The 17251-nt window shown below is 36.5% G+C and overlaps 2 protein-coding genes across 2 annotated transcripts; one reads left to right on the top strand and one right to left on the bottom strand.

Moving 5' to 3' along the window:
- Positions 1 to 790: 790 nt before the first annotated feature.
- On the bottom strand, positions 791 to 3912 carry LOC134670457 (fibrohexamerin-like). Its single transcript, XM_063528283.1, has 5 exons — positions 3678 to 3912; positions 3128 to 3347; positions 2128 to 2267; positions 1770 to 1895; positions 791 to 943 (listed from the first exon to the last, which is right to left on the bottom strand). Exons 1-5 carry the CDS (start codon positions 3910 to 3912, stop codon positions 795 to 797), a joined length of 870 nt encoding a protein of 289 aa, XP_063384353.1. The 3' UTR covers positions 791 to 794.
- A 5178-nt stretch (positions 3913 to 9090) lies between these two features.
- Positions 9091 to 12093, top strand: LOC134670455 (uncharacterized). The gene is made up of 6 exons (XM_063528281.1): positions 9091 to 9098; positions 9419 to 9618; positions 9925 to 10144; positions 10722 to 10861; positions 11411 to 11533; positions 11938 to 12093. Exons 1-6 carry the CDS (start codon positions 9091 to 9093, stop codon positions 12081 to 12083), a joined length of 837 nt encoding a protein of 278 aa, XP_063384351.1. The 3' UTR covers positions 12084 to 12093.
- The last annotated feature ends 5158 nt before the right edge of the window (positions 12094 to 17251 follow it).

The raw sequence follows: 17251 nt of genomic DNA, 5'->3' as shown, positions 1-17251 counted from the left end.
AAAATAAATGGAACTACTTTTTAGGTTATTTTGTTCCATTCACTCAAAAGAATTAGGTAGGTACTACTGCAGTGCTACTACTGGTGTTAGGTCACTTTCGAGTTTCGTTCGACATATTTATAAATCTGGCATTTCTTAACATTATTTAAATAAAAGATTACACATCGACTGTATATCGATAGCAGAATCATTTCGTTGCGGGAAAACAACCACTAAAATTTCACGGTGTATTTATTTTGTATGAAAAATAGGGAGTCTAAATACTTCATAATTTTTAAAAGTTGTTGAACAAAAGTGTCACGGTTTGAGGAGTACAATCTATGTTTTAATTATTTGCTTATGTTACAGGCCACACCCGGTATAAGGTAAGATGGGATAAGCCGAACCTAGTTTATTTTGCTCGGGACAAGACAAACCGTATGAGGATTCCATACTAGTGTTTGTCTTGCCTCGGTGATAGTCTTACCCCACCTTACCTTAACTACAAAAGCTGAAGCTGAAGCTGTTACAAGTCCTTATTTTTCATGTAAATACTTTCCCCTTGAAATGTTTGCAGCGATATGTATCTACCTACACAACCCTTCGGCAACGTCCAAAATACTGGATATAGCCTTTGACTCTCTTTTTGTATTTTTTTCTGAACCAGAATCATTGCTACTATGGTAAATCATTGCTACATCAGTCCACGCGAAGTTAGTATTGAGAAGCTAGTAGGAAATAAAACAACATATTTTCGTTGTAAAAGCTATAATACCACCTCCAAATCAACTTATTGAAATTGTATTGGAACAATATCAAGCCAAAGCAACCTTTATGCCAAAATCGCAGATAACTTTTTGTATGAAGACCGTCGAAAAGAACTGAGACTGTGTGAGAAGAGACTCAGTGGCGAAGGTTGGCAAATTTGCCCTCATGAACGCAAAAGTGTTGGGTACCACTGGATCTGGAACCATATTGTAAATCAGTTAGGTACCTACTCAAAATATTAGGGCGAGTGCGGGAGACTTGCTCGAGTGACTTGAAAAATAACACAACCAGATTAGGTCTAACCACGAAATCTCTAGAATAGAAGAGTCCCGAAATTTTGTATGTATGTTAATTAAAGGTCTTTTTCATATCCATGTCGGCGGCCGATCGTGAGATCAGGCATATCGTGAAACGTGAAAATCTTTGATTCATTCCCTAAGTCGGGCTCCTATTTCTGGGCAGTTTGCCCTTCGGGCATCTGAAGCAACCTAACGAACCTATATATTGGTTTAATGTGACTATCCTCAAAACAATACTCAGGAACATTACGATCTGCCTGATCTTACGATCGGCCGCCGACATCCACACTATTTGACATTTGGGGAGCTCGTAGAACCGCCGCTATCTTGGAAAATGTGTACCATCTTGGAGGAAAATTTGGCATTTTACTCGGAATCTAAGTTCTCAATGACAATAGGTGATGTAAGGCAACATTAAAGCCGATTGATTTTGACCTACATTGTTTGCTGGCTTGAGGAGCCATTTGAGGATAAATTTTGTTAACTTTTTTAAATACCTAAAGATACAGAGTATAGGTATATTATATTTAGTCAGTGTAGGTATATCCTCTATCCGCCCAGAGACCTATAAAAAGGTCTCGTGTTTCATTTTAATTTCAGCTTTGTGTTAACAAAATAAAATTTCATTTTGCTTGGCAAAGTTTGACGTATGGCTAGAGAATATATACACCTACCTATAAAAATTAGGTGTTTAAATAACTTATTGTTTTCCCGAGGTCTTACCTGAACTCTCTCCCAATCTAGGGTCCATGTCGACATTAGGTACTGCGTTAGCGTAGGCGAAGTTATCCGACTTCTCAAACAGAAGGTCGTTCACTTGGGGTATAGTCACGGTCAGGAGGATGGACGCTAAAAGAAATGTATGATACAAGTAATGTTGACGAAATATAAAGTGAGCCGATATCTCGAACAAGTTCAAACAAGATCGGCTGACTTTATATTTCGTCAACTTTACATACTTACAAGATAAGTTACCTATCATTAGAATCATGCCTGTAAAGTCATCTAGAATAGGGAATGCAAACCAGTTTTTAATTGTATGGGAAAACCGGTTGGATACGGAACCCTAAAAATTACATACGGTATTGTATCACGGTGTATCCATAGGTGATGATCGGCTCCCTGGCCCTCCTGTGGTACCTCAGGAATGTGTCTCTGGACCTCACCGTCAAGTTGGTGAACTCTATAGTGACGACAACCTTGTCTGTTTGTCTGTTAACACTGAAATCATAGTTTACATTATTCGCCGTCAACCATAATAGGAGGCTCCTATGCTGCCTCCTAATATAGTTCATGCACGCTCCCTGTTGATGTAGAATTACCCCTTATTCATAAACGTTTACTAAAGTTGACAAGCCGATAATAATCGTTTGTCCCTTTCCATCATACCAATACGTTTACAATACAATACAATTCAATACAATACAATTCAATGCAAATCCAAAAATCACTAATTTCTTAACCTAAACCAACAACTAATAAAACTATTCACAAAATTCGTTCCGAGTAGGGACTCGGAACTTGGAGACTGGAGGGCCAGTCTCCAATACGTCGGAAAGGGACAAACGATTATTATCGGCTTGTTAACTTTAGTAAACGTTTATGAATAAGTAAGGGGGTTAGTATATAAATAAGCATATAATTATACTGTTCTACTGCTGGCCAAAGGCCTCCCGCCTATAGACTTCCAATCTTCCCGAATGAGTGCAACTTCTGGCACGTCAATAACAAACTACTGTTTGAATGAAGTTTTATAAAACTAATAAAAATAACCTTGGTATTTAGAATTAATTACGTTTTGTATATCATAAGTTGTAGTAGGTACTGGGCTATAGCTTGATGGTATTACGGCACTTTATTTAATTCATTTAATAACGATTAAAAACGAAAGAAGTGCATGGCGTCCGTTGGCTCGGGTGAACGACATTCGGAAGATTGCGGGTCACTTCTGGATGAGATTGGCTCGGGACCGGGATAAGTGGCGTACTCGAAGAGAGGCCTATGCTCAGCAGTGGGCGATAAAAGGCTGATATGATGATGATGATTTAATTAACATTTCCATAAATAATTATTCCACTTACTAGAGGTCCTGTACCCTTCCCGTATTGAATCCAGTATAGTAACCATTCACAGTAGTCAGCGTAGTGTTGAAAGCTGGGAAGAACGTGTTAGAGAGGGGATGCAAGTAAGGTTCGGGTACTTTGCCCAGTGGCTTCTTGCAGTGGGAGTGGTCCTTGAAGAAATAGCGGACGCATTGTATGTCGTAACGGCGACAAGGGCGGTTCACGTTGTTAGGAGGACCTGCAATAATACTTAATATTCAATTCACTATTGGCACGGCGTCCTGAGTGGCGCAGGTTGGTGCATGACAAAGTGCGCGATTTTGAGGAGCAACGTAAAATTGACCTCGACGCTAAACGCGACGAACTGAAAGCACGCCAGCCTGCTTCTATTACCTGCCACTATGTGGCTGGTGTTCTCACCATTCGCTTAAAATGAATAAAACGTTTAAGAAGACTTAACTATTATACTCCACAATCTCGTCGTTTGTAATATCTAAAATACCATATTTTCTTAAAATCTTTCAAAATTGTCGCCGTTACCATATATTTTATTAAATATCGTGCTTACCAGCAGGATTCCCGGTGGGTACCTCGGTTGGATTTGGAGTGCCACCTTCACCACCCGTTGATGGGTCCGTTACCCCAGCCGCAGGGGTACTTGGCGTTACGTTTTGTGGTTGCTGTGGTAGGTTGGTACATTGTCCATTTGGACATGTACCAACCGGCATTCCTCCCGGACCAGAAATGGGAGGTAATTGAGCTAAGCCGCCAGCGACTAGAAATAACACACACAACTCCTTCATTATGGTCTATTGTCTTCAATAATCTTTGTATTAAGACCAGCAAGAATCGCCAAAACGCATACTTTATACCGACAAACGTAATTATATTTAAATCGGTACTTAAGGAATTCTAATATCGATTTTAGTTTCGTGTATAGTTTGACCTTCTTATGTATTGCTCAATTATTGCATTTATGGGTGATTCTTATTTTGTTATTCTTTTTTTGTGACTCTTAAGTCATATCCCAACTAACATTAGGCGCTAAATTTAAGGGTTACAAGAGATTTATATAAGCGCCTATTTACTCTTTAGGTGTTGTTAGTACTCTAAAAATAGGAGTTATAGCCGGCTATAACCCCGTTTTAACCCCGGATTGGGCACAAATTTTATCACCGTAAGATTTATAACAGTGCTACAGTAGGGTTAGCGGATAAAAAAAGAGACATAAGAGCGGTATAGTGGAGCTACAATAGTGTTAATTAATTCTTTAGGAGCTATATGCGTTGCATATAGGTGACTACAAACTGTTGTAGTAGAAGAGCGCTAAAGTAGTGCTGTAATAGCGTTGATTAACAACTTAGGATTTAAAAGGGTGCCAAATAAGCGACTACTAACTGTTTGAGTAGTAGTGCTATATAGATGATACTTTCAGCTTTAGATGGTATATTAGCATTTAAAGTCAATATTTGTAACACTCAAGAAGGTAATTGCACATTTTTTCCTTAGCCCTGCCTGCTTTGGTTGCAGATGTTTCCATTTTGTATTATTATTTGTAAGCTTGCACTGTGACAGCTTGAAGTGAAATGTAATGGCGGATAAATAAAAGCAAATAATTATTTTAGTTCACCGATGCCGGTGTTATCTGCGGATTTATGATGGCGAAATTAATTACACTGTCAATAATTATATGTATTACTAACAAAATTTTGAAGGGCCTGTGATCCTTTGCATATTTATCTGAATATAATATTTTTTAAATTGTGGTCCACCGTATTTAATTTTCGCAAAATTACACAATATACGTGAAGTCCGGTTTTAAATACAACAATACTAACATTATGTCTATATTGAGTAAAAGTATCGATTTTTATTAAGTATTTACGTTCTAATTAACAGTTTTTGTTTTGCTTATTGATTCATCGGTCATATTAACATGGCGCTATAGGCTTAGGTTGTAAGTAAGACTCTAATAACCAGAGCTCGGATAGGGTGAGCTATTTGCCTTATAATTTGACATGTCTTATGTCATATATAAGGCAAATAGCTCACCCTATCCGAGCTCTGCTAATAACACTATAAGATGTACTAAGGTATGGAATAACGCCCGTCTGCGACTACATGATCTATAAAAGTGACTCATAACTTCTCATTGCGACTGTAAGTGAGACAAGAGAGTTAAGAAGCGATTGCGAGTAACGGAGCTATAAAAGAGTTTTTTCTCAAACATGCAATGAAATATTGATGTTATGTTCCTTATAATAGGCTGCGAAGTATGACGTTTCAGGTGCGGCTAGGACAAAAGGTCGTTAATGGAATTTCATACACATCTTGCAGGCCTAGGCCGGCAAAGTCCTCTTTTTTAATTTTCATTTCACAGATATTTGTGACACAGCATCGTGGCATTCATCCATTAAAAAAAACTAGAGGCAGTATTTGCTTTATGGTTCGTAATGACACTCTGCCACTACGCCTATAAAAAAAAAACAAAAAGCAATGTTTGCTATAATTTGCAGTTTTATTTGTATAAAATCAACATAAACTTAATAAATAATACATTCTATAATTTTATAATTTTAAATTATAAATTTAACTACACAAATAAAAACATTTAAAATATTTCATCTAAACGTTAGCGGTAAAACGGTCTACTCAAACACGCGTAGTTATATTTTTTTCTCAAACATGCAATGAAATATTGATGTTATGTTCCTTATAATAGGCTGCGAAGTATGACGTTTCAGGTGCGGCTAGGACAAAAAGTCGTTAATGGAATTTCATGTACACATCTTGCAGGCCTAGGCCGGCAAAGTCCTCTTTTTTAATTTTCATTTCACAGATATTTGTGACACAGCATCGTGGCATTCATCCATTTAAAAAAACTAGAGGCAGTATTTGCTTTATGGTTCGTAATGACACTCTGACACTACGCCTATAAAAAAAAATCAAAAAACAATGTTTGCTATAATTTGCAGTTTTATTTGTATAAAATCAACATGAACTTAATAAATGATACATTCTATAATTTTAAATTATAAATTTAACTACACAAATGAAAATATTTAAAATATTTCATCTAAACGTTACCGGTAAAAAGGTCTACTCAAACACGCGTAGTGATTTTTTTAAATTGTTATGGAGGTAAAGTTGAAAAATATTCATTCTGTTTTATTGGATTTATGGTGCGTTGTTGATTTTTTGACTTTAATATGAGTTCCGACGAAATAATGAAATTAATATTAATTGTAATCGTATGTGTTGGAATTGGCAGCGTAAGCAGAATTGATTTTAAATAACTCGCTGCCTCTGCCGCCAAGTCAAAGACGAAGTATGTATATGGTTGCTTATGGCAATTTTATTATTTGAGAAACTAAGAAAAATGGCTTACAGTTTATTAGAAACAGTTTTGTGGCTTATTTTAAATGAATGTGGAAATTATACTTCTTTACTCCATGCATAAATCAACGATGTATGTGAAACATGATATCAACATGAAAGACTATGTAAACCTTTGTGACGAAAACGACAGTCAGACGGATACAAGGCGAAAAAATCAAAGATACATGAAAATATACGGGTAGTAAAAATACACGACTCGTGTAAAACATACGCGTGATAACGATATAGGTACGTGTTGGTTATATTTTGGGTGTAGTTTACTTTTAGTTTTTTCTATTAATAAAACTTGGGTTTCGTGGATTTTTTAATTTATTTATTTCATTGCATGTTTGAGAAAAGCACTATACATACCTCGGCGGGAAATGGGGTTGCCCGCGCTCAGACCTATCCGGCCTCGCTTCGCTCGGCCGTCTATATGTCTTCGGCCGGCAACCCCTTTTGTCCCGGCCTCTGTAGTAATGTACTATTATCGCCTGTTTAGAACCTTAAGTGAAAATTGCAGCTGCTTATTACTCATATAGATGTTAAGGTGGTAGAATTCACTTTGAGCTATAACACTAGCTGCTTAAGATCCATTATAGCGGCCAAAACGGCTATTGTAAATCTTAAAGCTACACATGGACCTCTTAAAGACCTTGATGTCACCAGAGCCTGTAAGCTTAGAGTATATAGCTATTCTACAGCCGTTATATGTCTTTAGGTGATAAAATAAGTGCTAAGTGTCGCCTAATTGTTTGTTGGGATGCTTTCTAAGATATAAGTCTATTTACTAAATAAATTACCTTTATATTTATATATCCAAATAGTATATTCTTATCCTTTTTTTTACTGTAATGATGATTTTACGCATATCCCCTGTGACCTGAGTACCTAAGAAGCGTCGGGGGTTATGTGGGACTCCCATTTCTTTCTCTTAGCGAGAAAAGGGGGAGAAATCCTACCCACTAACACTTGTACCTGTAGGTTGTTTGTGTTGTATGTTTTTTTCACATATATTGACTTCTAAAATCATTATCATTCTCGTAGGTAGCCTGCTAAAAACATAGGAATCTTGGTTTTTCCTAAAATTTCTTAAATAAATATTTAGGTACCTTAGTCGTAAAAAGGACAGACAGACACTAGACACTAATGAGAATAGTATGAAACATTATTAGGTATATATGAACTATGTAGTTAACATTAAAACATCTTAGTACTTGAAATTGACCATCAATCATTTTGTAAGTACACGCAACCATGTTTAAATACGAGTACTTACAGCACAAAATCTACAAAGTAAACTAGTTATACGTGCTAATAATCTGTAGGTAGGCATTCCAATACAGTTTATTATGAATAATAAAGACCTTTTACATATAAAGACCTTAAAACTAGCATAGGTATATTATTTTAAAGCTACAAGTTACAAAAAAACGTAATATCTGTGATGCATTATACAACCCCGCAGTCGGGTGCGTATCGATGGCTATAAACATTTTTGTTATAATATCAGTTGCAATAACGCTTATTTAGTATAATTAATAAATGATATAACAACACTTAATATATTTTCATATGATATAAATTATCATTTTATATAAAGATTGATTGATCTAATAACATTTAGCATAACATTCTTCAAGTATAATGCATATTTTCTATACTGAATTTATGATATAAAGTTATTTCATCTAAAGTAGAATTGCTGATATAATGTATTAGATATATAATTCCACATTCGTTATTACACACTAGAAAAAACGACTATTTCTACATATAACGAACTGCTATTTATAACTAGGTAGGTAATAAGGTTAAGAACTGCGACCCCTACACAAAACCAACCACTACCAGAATACTAGGTTAGGTTAGGTTAAGAACTGCGACCCCTACACTAAACGAACCGCTACCAGAAAAGTAGGTTAGGTTAGGTTAGATTTGCGTCCATTACACAAAACAAACCACTACCTAATCTGCGTTAAACATTTACATATGTCGTCATAAAAATACCTTTACTATATTATTATACCGAATAATGCTTATATAATAATACTTGTATAATGAATGAGCATTATATCACATGATCGTTATAATAAATGAGTGTTATATTAAAAGATAATTATACAAAATGATATGAAACATTTTAATAATATACCAAATGTATATTATACAAAATGAGTTATTATATTTTCTGAAATTATATTAAATGTTGTTATATCTACAGAAAATATATTAATTATTTTTATATCGATCATTACACACCCCCCGCAGTCAGGGAGCCGGGTAACCGCCGGAACTGGACACCCTTCGGCTAAAACTAGGACATGGGTGACATAGGAAATTAGGTTATGTTGGGATACATAGTTATGTTGATCGAACGCATAGTGCTGGTATATATCTTCATAGGCCATGTGTACAGTTCCGAAGGACTTTCTGCCTCGCCTTCCCATGTTTCCATCTTACCCCAACGTACCTTACATTTTGTTGTCAGTTATAATCTCTTTATACCTACAATTCATGTAAATTTAATATCTTTGGAACCTTTAAATAAGTAAGTACCTACTAGTATATAATAATAAGAAAATAGTTCGTTGCCACAAAGTATGTACATGTATGTGCATGAACGGCGTCGTAAAATAAATTGTGGCGTGCATGGATGTAGGCCAGAGATAATTTTACGAGATAGATTAGATATTTAACTAAGAATCCATCACTGCATAAGATCACTATACTGCCAGTTTAGGTTTAACCTTCTTACGACCGGGTCTTAATAAATACATTGGCCCCAATTTACTTTTGAACTCCGTCATCAATTTGACAGAGTTACATTTAACCTGACAAATTTTAAAACCCGGTCGTCAATAGGAAAAATATCTGTATTTTTAAAATGAAGAGTTTTCTTAGTTTGTTCATTATTATTCTCTATTATAGTCGTTCTGTTGTTGGTTCATATAATAATGTCTTCGAAGGCGATTCTAAGAATTTAGATTTTCCTAAAGGATTTTACAAAGACAATCGTGGAAGCATAGGCGATACTTTGCTAAACAGTAGATTTGACCATGGTTACATCGACGGTCAGGGGATATTTGGAAAGGGTAACTATAAGTTTGCATTTGACGAAGGAAATCCTGGTAAGTTTTTATAATTTGTGTAAAATTTAGATTTCTTAAAATGAAGTACCTAATTAGCCCACTATGGTCCACAATTTGATTTCGTAATTACTATTAAGTACGTAACAATAATACCTAATATGATAATATTTTTAGTTTTGTTCGAGTTATTTCTTCCATTTATGAAAATACCTATACATAAAAGAATGACATTTTAACAATTGTCACGCCTAAAAAAGGATATTCGGGTTACTTTTAGACTAAACATGGGTGGTTTTCCGGTACTAACGATTTCTGAAAGCATATTACCCAAGATTTTTCTTCCAGATATCCACGGAATCATAGAGCGTCCATGCCAAGTATACGACACCTTCTGTATTCGCAAGTTCTTCGCAGAACACTCCAAGTGCAAGATATCGGGAAGGCGACTCCCTGATCCGTTTTTCCGGGCACAAGCTGGTTATCAGTATGCGAGTGCTAATATATCAGTTACTGCTGTTGACGGAATATATGATGGCATCAGTAATGCTAGAGTGGAAGAGTTTTAGTACGTTTATTATGATTGTATGACTTATATCGACCGGGATATGAACCGTGATTACCTTTTATCCCGTTCGATATAAGTCTACTGTTATGATTGTATGGTATTTATGAGATATTTTACAACAGATAGATACATGTTGGTCCAAGATTACGTTGACATTTTTATTCAAAGTGCATAGATTTGATAATTTTAAAAAGGCATTACGCATTTAATCACATTTAATATACTTATTTTTAGATCCTGATTTTAACTTTCACAATTATTAAACATTAGAATTGCACAACGGTATCTAATCGCGTATGTAAGTTTTAAGGTTTACCTCTGACGTTGCAAGGACGGCGTTGTCCCCGTGGTCTCGGAGAAGACTGGCTAACAAGACCAAGTGCGGATAGTGCGAAAAACGCGCGCGGCTAGAAGATGTTGATATCAACTTTAGCCGGTCTTCTCCGAGACCACGGGGACAACGCCGTCCTCGAAACGTCGGATGTAAATCTTAAAATTTAAATAAGCGATTAAGTAGCGTTGTGCAATTTAATTGTTATTTTGAAGGTATTCGGACTAATCATATTTTTAATTTCAGTATCAACAAAGCAACAGACAACTTGGTTATTGCTTTCTTTTTCGACGATGTCTCAATAAGGTCCAACAACACGAACGCTAAATTTTACTTGAGAGGACGAGAACCTGAAGTACACACAGACTTCGCTAGTTTGGATTTTAGTAATATTTTTTGGTTATATTTAAAAATCACTATTTATTGTATTAGAAATCACTGCTTCAAAGTAAAGGTACCGTTCGGTTTGAGACTGCACCAGCAATATTGTTACAGTCGACTCCATTACTGGATGAATTGTCAAAAAAGTAATTTTATCGAGAAATTTACCTACATATAGAGCTAGACCAAGAAAAGTCATAATTTCAAAAAAGTTTGACGTTTAAAATAACACTTGCACTGCGTGTGCTATCAAAATCGTTGCAGACTTTTCTTGGTCTAACTCTATTAAATTTGAAGTTTTGCAGCGGTAGCGCTACAAGGTGGTATGTAGATTAATGCCGCAAGTGTTAAAATCTATGGTGATGTACGGATTTTTTACATAATTTGGGGCAGTAATGTCGCGCTGCAATACTGCAGTAATACTGATGAAGTCTAAATCTGAACGGTACCTTTAGTCAAATTTTGTAGGAAACGACAGTTAAATATTTTTTTTTAATGTTACGCACATTAAATTTTTGCTTTTTGACAATGGATTTAATTTGTGATATTTTTAGGGGAAACATCCGTTACGATGATCATACCGGGATTAAAAAATCTAAGGTTGGACAGAGCCGAGATATTCTCAGTAAATCCTATTACGCCATTCACAGCTGGACCACGTATAGGTTTGAGTTCAGGTTGGTAGACTTAGAGGCCGATTCTAATTATATATTGTTATGAATGTTATGGTACGACAGACTCAAAAGTGACTCTTTTGATGTGATAACGTCTTATAAATCGATGAACACCGGTAGCATGCACGAAAAAGTGGCACGCTGTGGACAGATCTCCATGGTAACCTTATGGCCACGGTTTTTTACGTTACGACGTTATCACGCAAAATTATCGTCCGTAAACCGACTTTATAGACATACATATTTTTTCAAAAAAAGCTCAAATCAGGCCGTTAGCAAATTTGTGGCATAATGTCCTATAATATTTATTTTATATTTATATGTTACATTATCTGTCATAATCTAGATAAAAAAGTAGGCAGTGTTTAGGTTAAATGATTTTTTAAATCTTATTTGAATGTTTTTAGATCCTGAAGTTGTAGCCATGTTTTTATATTTGGCGACTGTGGGCATTCCAGTGGAAACATTCGAGGAGATAAGTACAGATGGCGTGTTCCTCGCCTCTACCTACTTGCAATACAACATTTGCGATTTCGGTCTTAAAGTTTTGTAAATTTTTTTTATTACAAAAAATGTCATATTTTTTTCCAATTTTAATTTTCCTACTAATAATTTTCGTAGAGTAGAGGCCTGGATCTCCGCTCCGGGTCATTATTGGTGCAGAGGTTATCCATCGCGATTCAGCGCTGTATGTGCCGAGCGTTTTGTGCACCTTTACGCCTGGGATGACGCAAGGTGGAATTTCTGAGTGACTGCTTGTTTTTGATTTGTGTTTGTGTTTTTTTATAATATTTTTTTTGTTGAGTAATTTGTAGAAAAGTTTTTATAATAAATTTAATTTATTGTAATGTTTTAAATTGAATCTTTAATTGTATTTTATTAATATGCTTAACTAATTCGTCTTATACTGTGTTTAACTGTTAATCACCCCCCCCCCCCTCCCCCTTACACGTTGAAACGAGCAAGCTCTATTAGGCCGCTTGTATTGTATATGTCCATGTCTTCTTGTTACGCGACGAACTACGTCTAGTTATATATTACGCTTCCAACAGCTACATCAAAATAACAAGACATCGTCACCTAACACGGACAATTGTCCGGTGATAACAATGGACGGACACAAGCGACCTAATGATCTTGTAGTGACCTAGAGAGGGCAACGCGATAGTACTCTCTCCAGGCGGGTGTTATGCCTGGGGACCGAAGTCCACTGAGAAGTAGTCAGAAGGAGTAGGTATATATTATAGTAAGTGATAATTGAAACTCCGTAAGCGCGATGTAGATTTCAAACTAATTGCATTGTAGCCTCCCTAACGCCATCTATTAGATTATTGTGACACGACGTCGATCACAATCTCGTTCCACCATGCACCCTTAAATTACATAGTGAGATTGGTCAGCCCTACGAAAGACAAGCAAAATGAAGAATTTACACACACGTAGCCATAGCGACTCTTTTGCAAATGTGGCGTCTCCTCTAGCTGTCACTGCCAACGTTGCGCCAATTTAATCTAACAGATGGCGTTAGGGAGCTAGAACGCAATTAGTATGAGACCTACATCGCGCTTACGGAGTTATAATGCCAATTTCTATATATATAACTTCCGACCAACTCTCAGTGGACTTCGGTCTGCAGGCATAACACCCGCCTGGAGAGAGTACTCTCTATTGCTTCTCTACCTTCTACACAAATATTTGCGAAGGAAATGCTGGTAAAGTAGATTTGGACGCATCTGATATTTTATGCATCACATCTCGAATTTGGACAGAGCATTTTTTATGGCCTATTGGCCAGATAATATTGCGCATGAATGATTTCATACTTCGCTTCTATTTTTTTTTTTGTGATTAATATAATTAATCTTGAATTCCTCATCGATAAGTTATCTTCATATTCAATCAGCAAATTTACATTTTTAAACATTGGTTTTAGAGTTGAATAGTGAGCTACAGAGCTTCTTTATTTAGGTATATATTTATATTTCTTTACATTATGAAGGTGGCAAGACTTATCTGAAACCAGAGCAGTCAATGCATACAGCTAGATCTTTAGAGAGCCCACCCAAGCGTCTCTCGAGCGTCGGCGTCTACTGTCTAGTGACTAGTCAACTCTATGGCTGCTGCTCGACGCAATGTTGACGCAACTGCGCAGCGACGTGATTTTCCATAGCGCCCCATTTTCTAGACGCAGACTAGACGCCGACGCTCAAAAGACGCTAGTGTGTTGCCGCACCGGAAGGCCACGTTAAGCGTGCTGGGAATGTATAGCCGAACCTTTTCACCTTAGACTAAGATAACGTGATAATAATACAGGGACCGAAGGGGAGTATGCAGCTGATTCTAGTACAAGTGACAGAGAGAGGAAGCATTATTCTGCCTCATTATTCAAACGAGAAGAAGGATAGAAAGATTTGGATCTGAAGACGGCTGTGGAATACCCATCCTTGAAGATTAGATTTCTCTTCTTTCTACCGCACAACTGTTTTTTTAAATACGTCTCAAATTTGTATTATTTAACGTAATAAATGTGTTATCTCCTTATTCTGCCTCATTACGAATACCTATATAAATAGTTATTAAAATGGTAAATAAATTTGGTTAAATTTTTTGTTTATCTTCTTTTTTAGGGTTCCGTACCCAGAGGGTAAAAACGGGACCCTATTACTAAGACTCCGCTGTCCGTCTGTCCGTCCTCCGTCCGTTTGTCTGTCTTTAACTAGGCTGTATCTAATGAAACGTAATAGCTAGGAAATTTTCACAGATGATGTATTTCTGTTGCCGCTGTAACAACAAATACTAAAAACAGAATATAATTTTTTTTTTGTGGTGTTCTCATTTTTTTTTTGCCGTTTTTTGCGGAATGGTTCGGAACCCTAACGGCCTGGCCACGACATTGGTCTAAGGCGACTGGCGGGGCGACTGGCGGCGCGGCAAACGCGAGCGACCGCCAGGCATGCCACGTACTTTCAGTAGCGGCGGCAGCGACTAGGAGCGGCTGGGACGTATTTAAAATCATGCTTTTTTTTCAAAACTGCCTAGAATATATTTCATTGTTTGTTAATGGGTGAAATACAGGATGACAAATTTATTTATATCTAGTTTAGTATTTTATATATTGTATATAAAGCACCAAAAAAACGAGTACATACACAAGAATAAGTGTGGAGACGTCACAACATACTTAAATACGCGAAAGTACATTTAAAATTTCAATAATAAACCCTTCCGTCTCCATGTCGCTCGAAAAAAAACAAAATGTTTTGTTTTGCATCGCCCCGCTCGAGTCGTCGCGCCGCCTAGGCCGGTCGCGCCGCTCTAAAGTCGTGGCATCGCCCGCGCTGCCCGATACAAATGTTCGAGTCGCGCCCCTCCCCGCTCGCCGCCGCCGCCGGTCGCCCGTTGCACGCCGCGCGCGTTGCCGCTCGGCGACAAGGCTCGTGGCATGCATTATGCGTCGCCGGGTTATTGTTTTTGCGACTTACCGCCGGTCGCCGCCGCCGATCGCCTTAGACCAATGTCGTGGCCAGGCCGTAAGTGCGCGAGTCCGACTCACACTAGGCCGGTTTTTTTTTAATTATACCTAAAACCGGATGCATTACACCATTTATTTATCGGCTCAGTCTTCAAACGATACAATTATTTTACAATCAAAATTCCTTGTGTTTCTTTGTTGCAGTATTATTATCATTTTAGGGTTCCCTACCAAAAATGTACAAAATGAACCCTTATACTCTTTCCGTCTGTCTGTAACATTGCTAAATATCTCGAGACCTAGGTACTGCATGAAGCTATCGATTTGAAATTTGGAATAGTTATGGACAACGCTAACCTATTGGAATACTAATACATTGGAAGTGTTATATTTTTTTTATTTTATCAATTATGGAGAATATACTATATAAAGTGGGGGAAATACTTCAGTCTAGTTACTAGGTCAAGTGGAAAATGAAAAGTCATTTGAAAGAACTCTAATTGAATATTACATAGCAATTTTTTTTATGATAAAAAATTATCCCAGAAAAACCAACATATTTACATACATGTCGCGAAAATTAGTTAGCCAATTTGCCAATAGTTAGCGCTGTACACAATTACGCGTAGTAGTATTTCGTGAATATAGTTTCGCGAAAAAATTTAATGTTTGTACGGAACCCTAGGTGCGCGAGTTAAACGAACTCGCACTTGGCCGGGTTTTTTTGGCCAGAAATTAAATGCACGCCAGATTGTTTACAAATAGAGTAGATAACTCCTAATACTTCAGTAGGTACAAAAATCATTCTACTGGCAGCGTAGGAAGTCACTTTGTTTCAAAATGGAGCATTTTCTTAGTTTTACTTTAGTTATAGTTATTTATTTTATTCAAAATCCTGTTCTTGGTTCAGACGATGTCTTTGATTTAAATTTAAAGGAATTAAATTTTCCTGGAGAATTTTACAAAAATGAGAATTTTGGTAACATAGGTGATGTTTTGCTTAACAAGAAATTTGACAATAGCCAAAACGAAGGCCGAGGCATATTTGGAAGACATGAACACAAGTTTGAATTTGACGAAGGAAATCCTGGTAAGTTTTCGTCGACCGTCCAGTGGCGCCCTCGTTAGGGAATTGTCCTTTCTAATAAACCAATTAATTTATGTAAAAGACATTATATTTATTATAGTCTGACCAAAAAAGCCTTTCCGCTGCAGACTATTCTTGGTCTGACTCTACTATTGTTATGTAATGATTCCCCAATTTTTGATGTATAATTGATAAAGCTCAAAATCTGAGAAAGCGGAATTGGATTCGGTGTAACTTTGTATATATGATAATAATTGTATATTAGCAAACGCTTTCACAGTTGGACATGTTAAAGATAATTTTATTTTAATATTCCAGATATCCACGGCATTATAGAGCGTCCATGCCAAGTATACGACACTTTCTGTATACGCAAGTTTTTCGCAGAACACTCCAAGTGCAAGATCTCGGGCAGGCGATTACCTGACCCGTTTTTCCGGGCACAAGCTAATTTTCAGTACCCTAGTGCCAATATTTCAGTCACTAACCTTAACTTCATGTATGGAGGACTGAATAATGCTAGAGTGGAAGAGTTTTAGTAAGTTTATTTAGATTTCATGGTGTTTAAGGCGGCTAACGAAAAAAAATAATTTTTATATTGAATTTTTATCATATTTTATCAAGGGTAGGTAATAACCATGAAAAATTCACACGAAAACTAGACTATATTTGCGAGATCAGGGTCCAAGCAAAACTTTAAAAGCTTATAGTTGCTAAATTTCATTTATTTTTAATTTTCAAACTCCTGGGGAACAACATTTCTATGTCTTGAAAATATGTGTAATAGAATATAGAATATAATATATAACATTGTCTTGACAAGTCTGCAACGATTTTGATAGCACACGCAGTGCAAGTGTTATTTTCAACGACAAACTTCTATGAAATTACGACGTATAAATAACACTTCCACTGCGTGTACCTACTATCAAAATCGTTACAGACTTTTCTTGGTATAACTCTATTAACATTATGAGATTTTTTATTTATTTCAGTATCAACAAAGTTACAGACAACTTGGTTATAACTATCTATTTTGATGCTGTCTCAACACAATCGAACAACACCAACATTAAATATTACCTGAGAGGACGAGAACCAGAAGTTAACACAGACACCGGTAACTTGATTTTTCGTAAGTATTTCAAGATTTACTACCTAT

The sequence above is a fragment of the Cydia fagiglandana genome, chromosome 14 (assembly GCF_963556715.1).
Source record: "Cydia fagiglandana chromosome 14, ilCydFagi1.1, whole genome shotgun sequence".
In the NCBI taxonomy this organism is placed as follows: domain Eukaryota; kingdom Metazoa; phylum Arthropoda; class Insecta; order Lepidoptera; family Tortricidae; genus Cydia; species Cydia fagiglandana.
The sequence above is the reverse complement of the archived record's forward strand: the minus strand, read 5'-3'. Positions and strand labels throughout refer to the sequence as shown.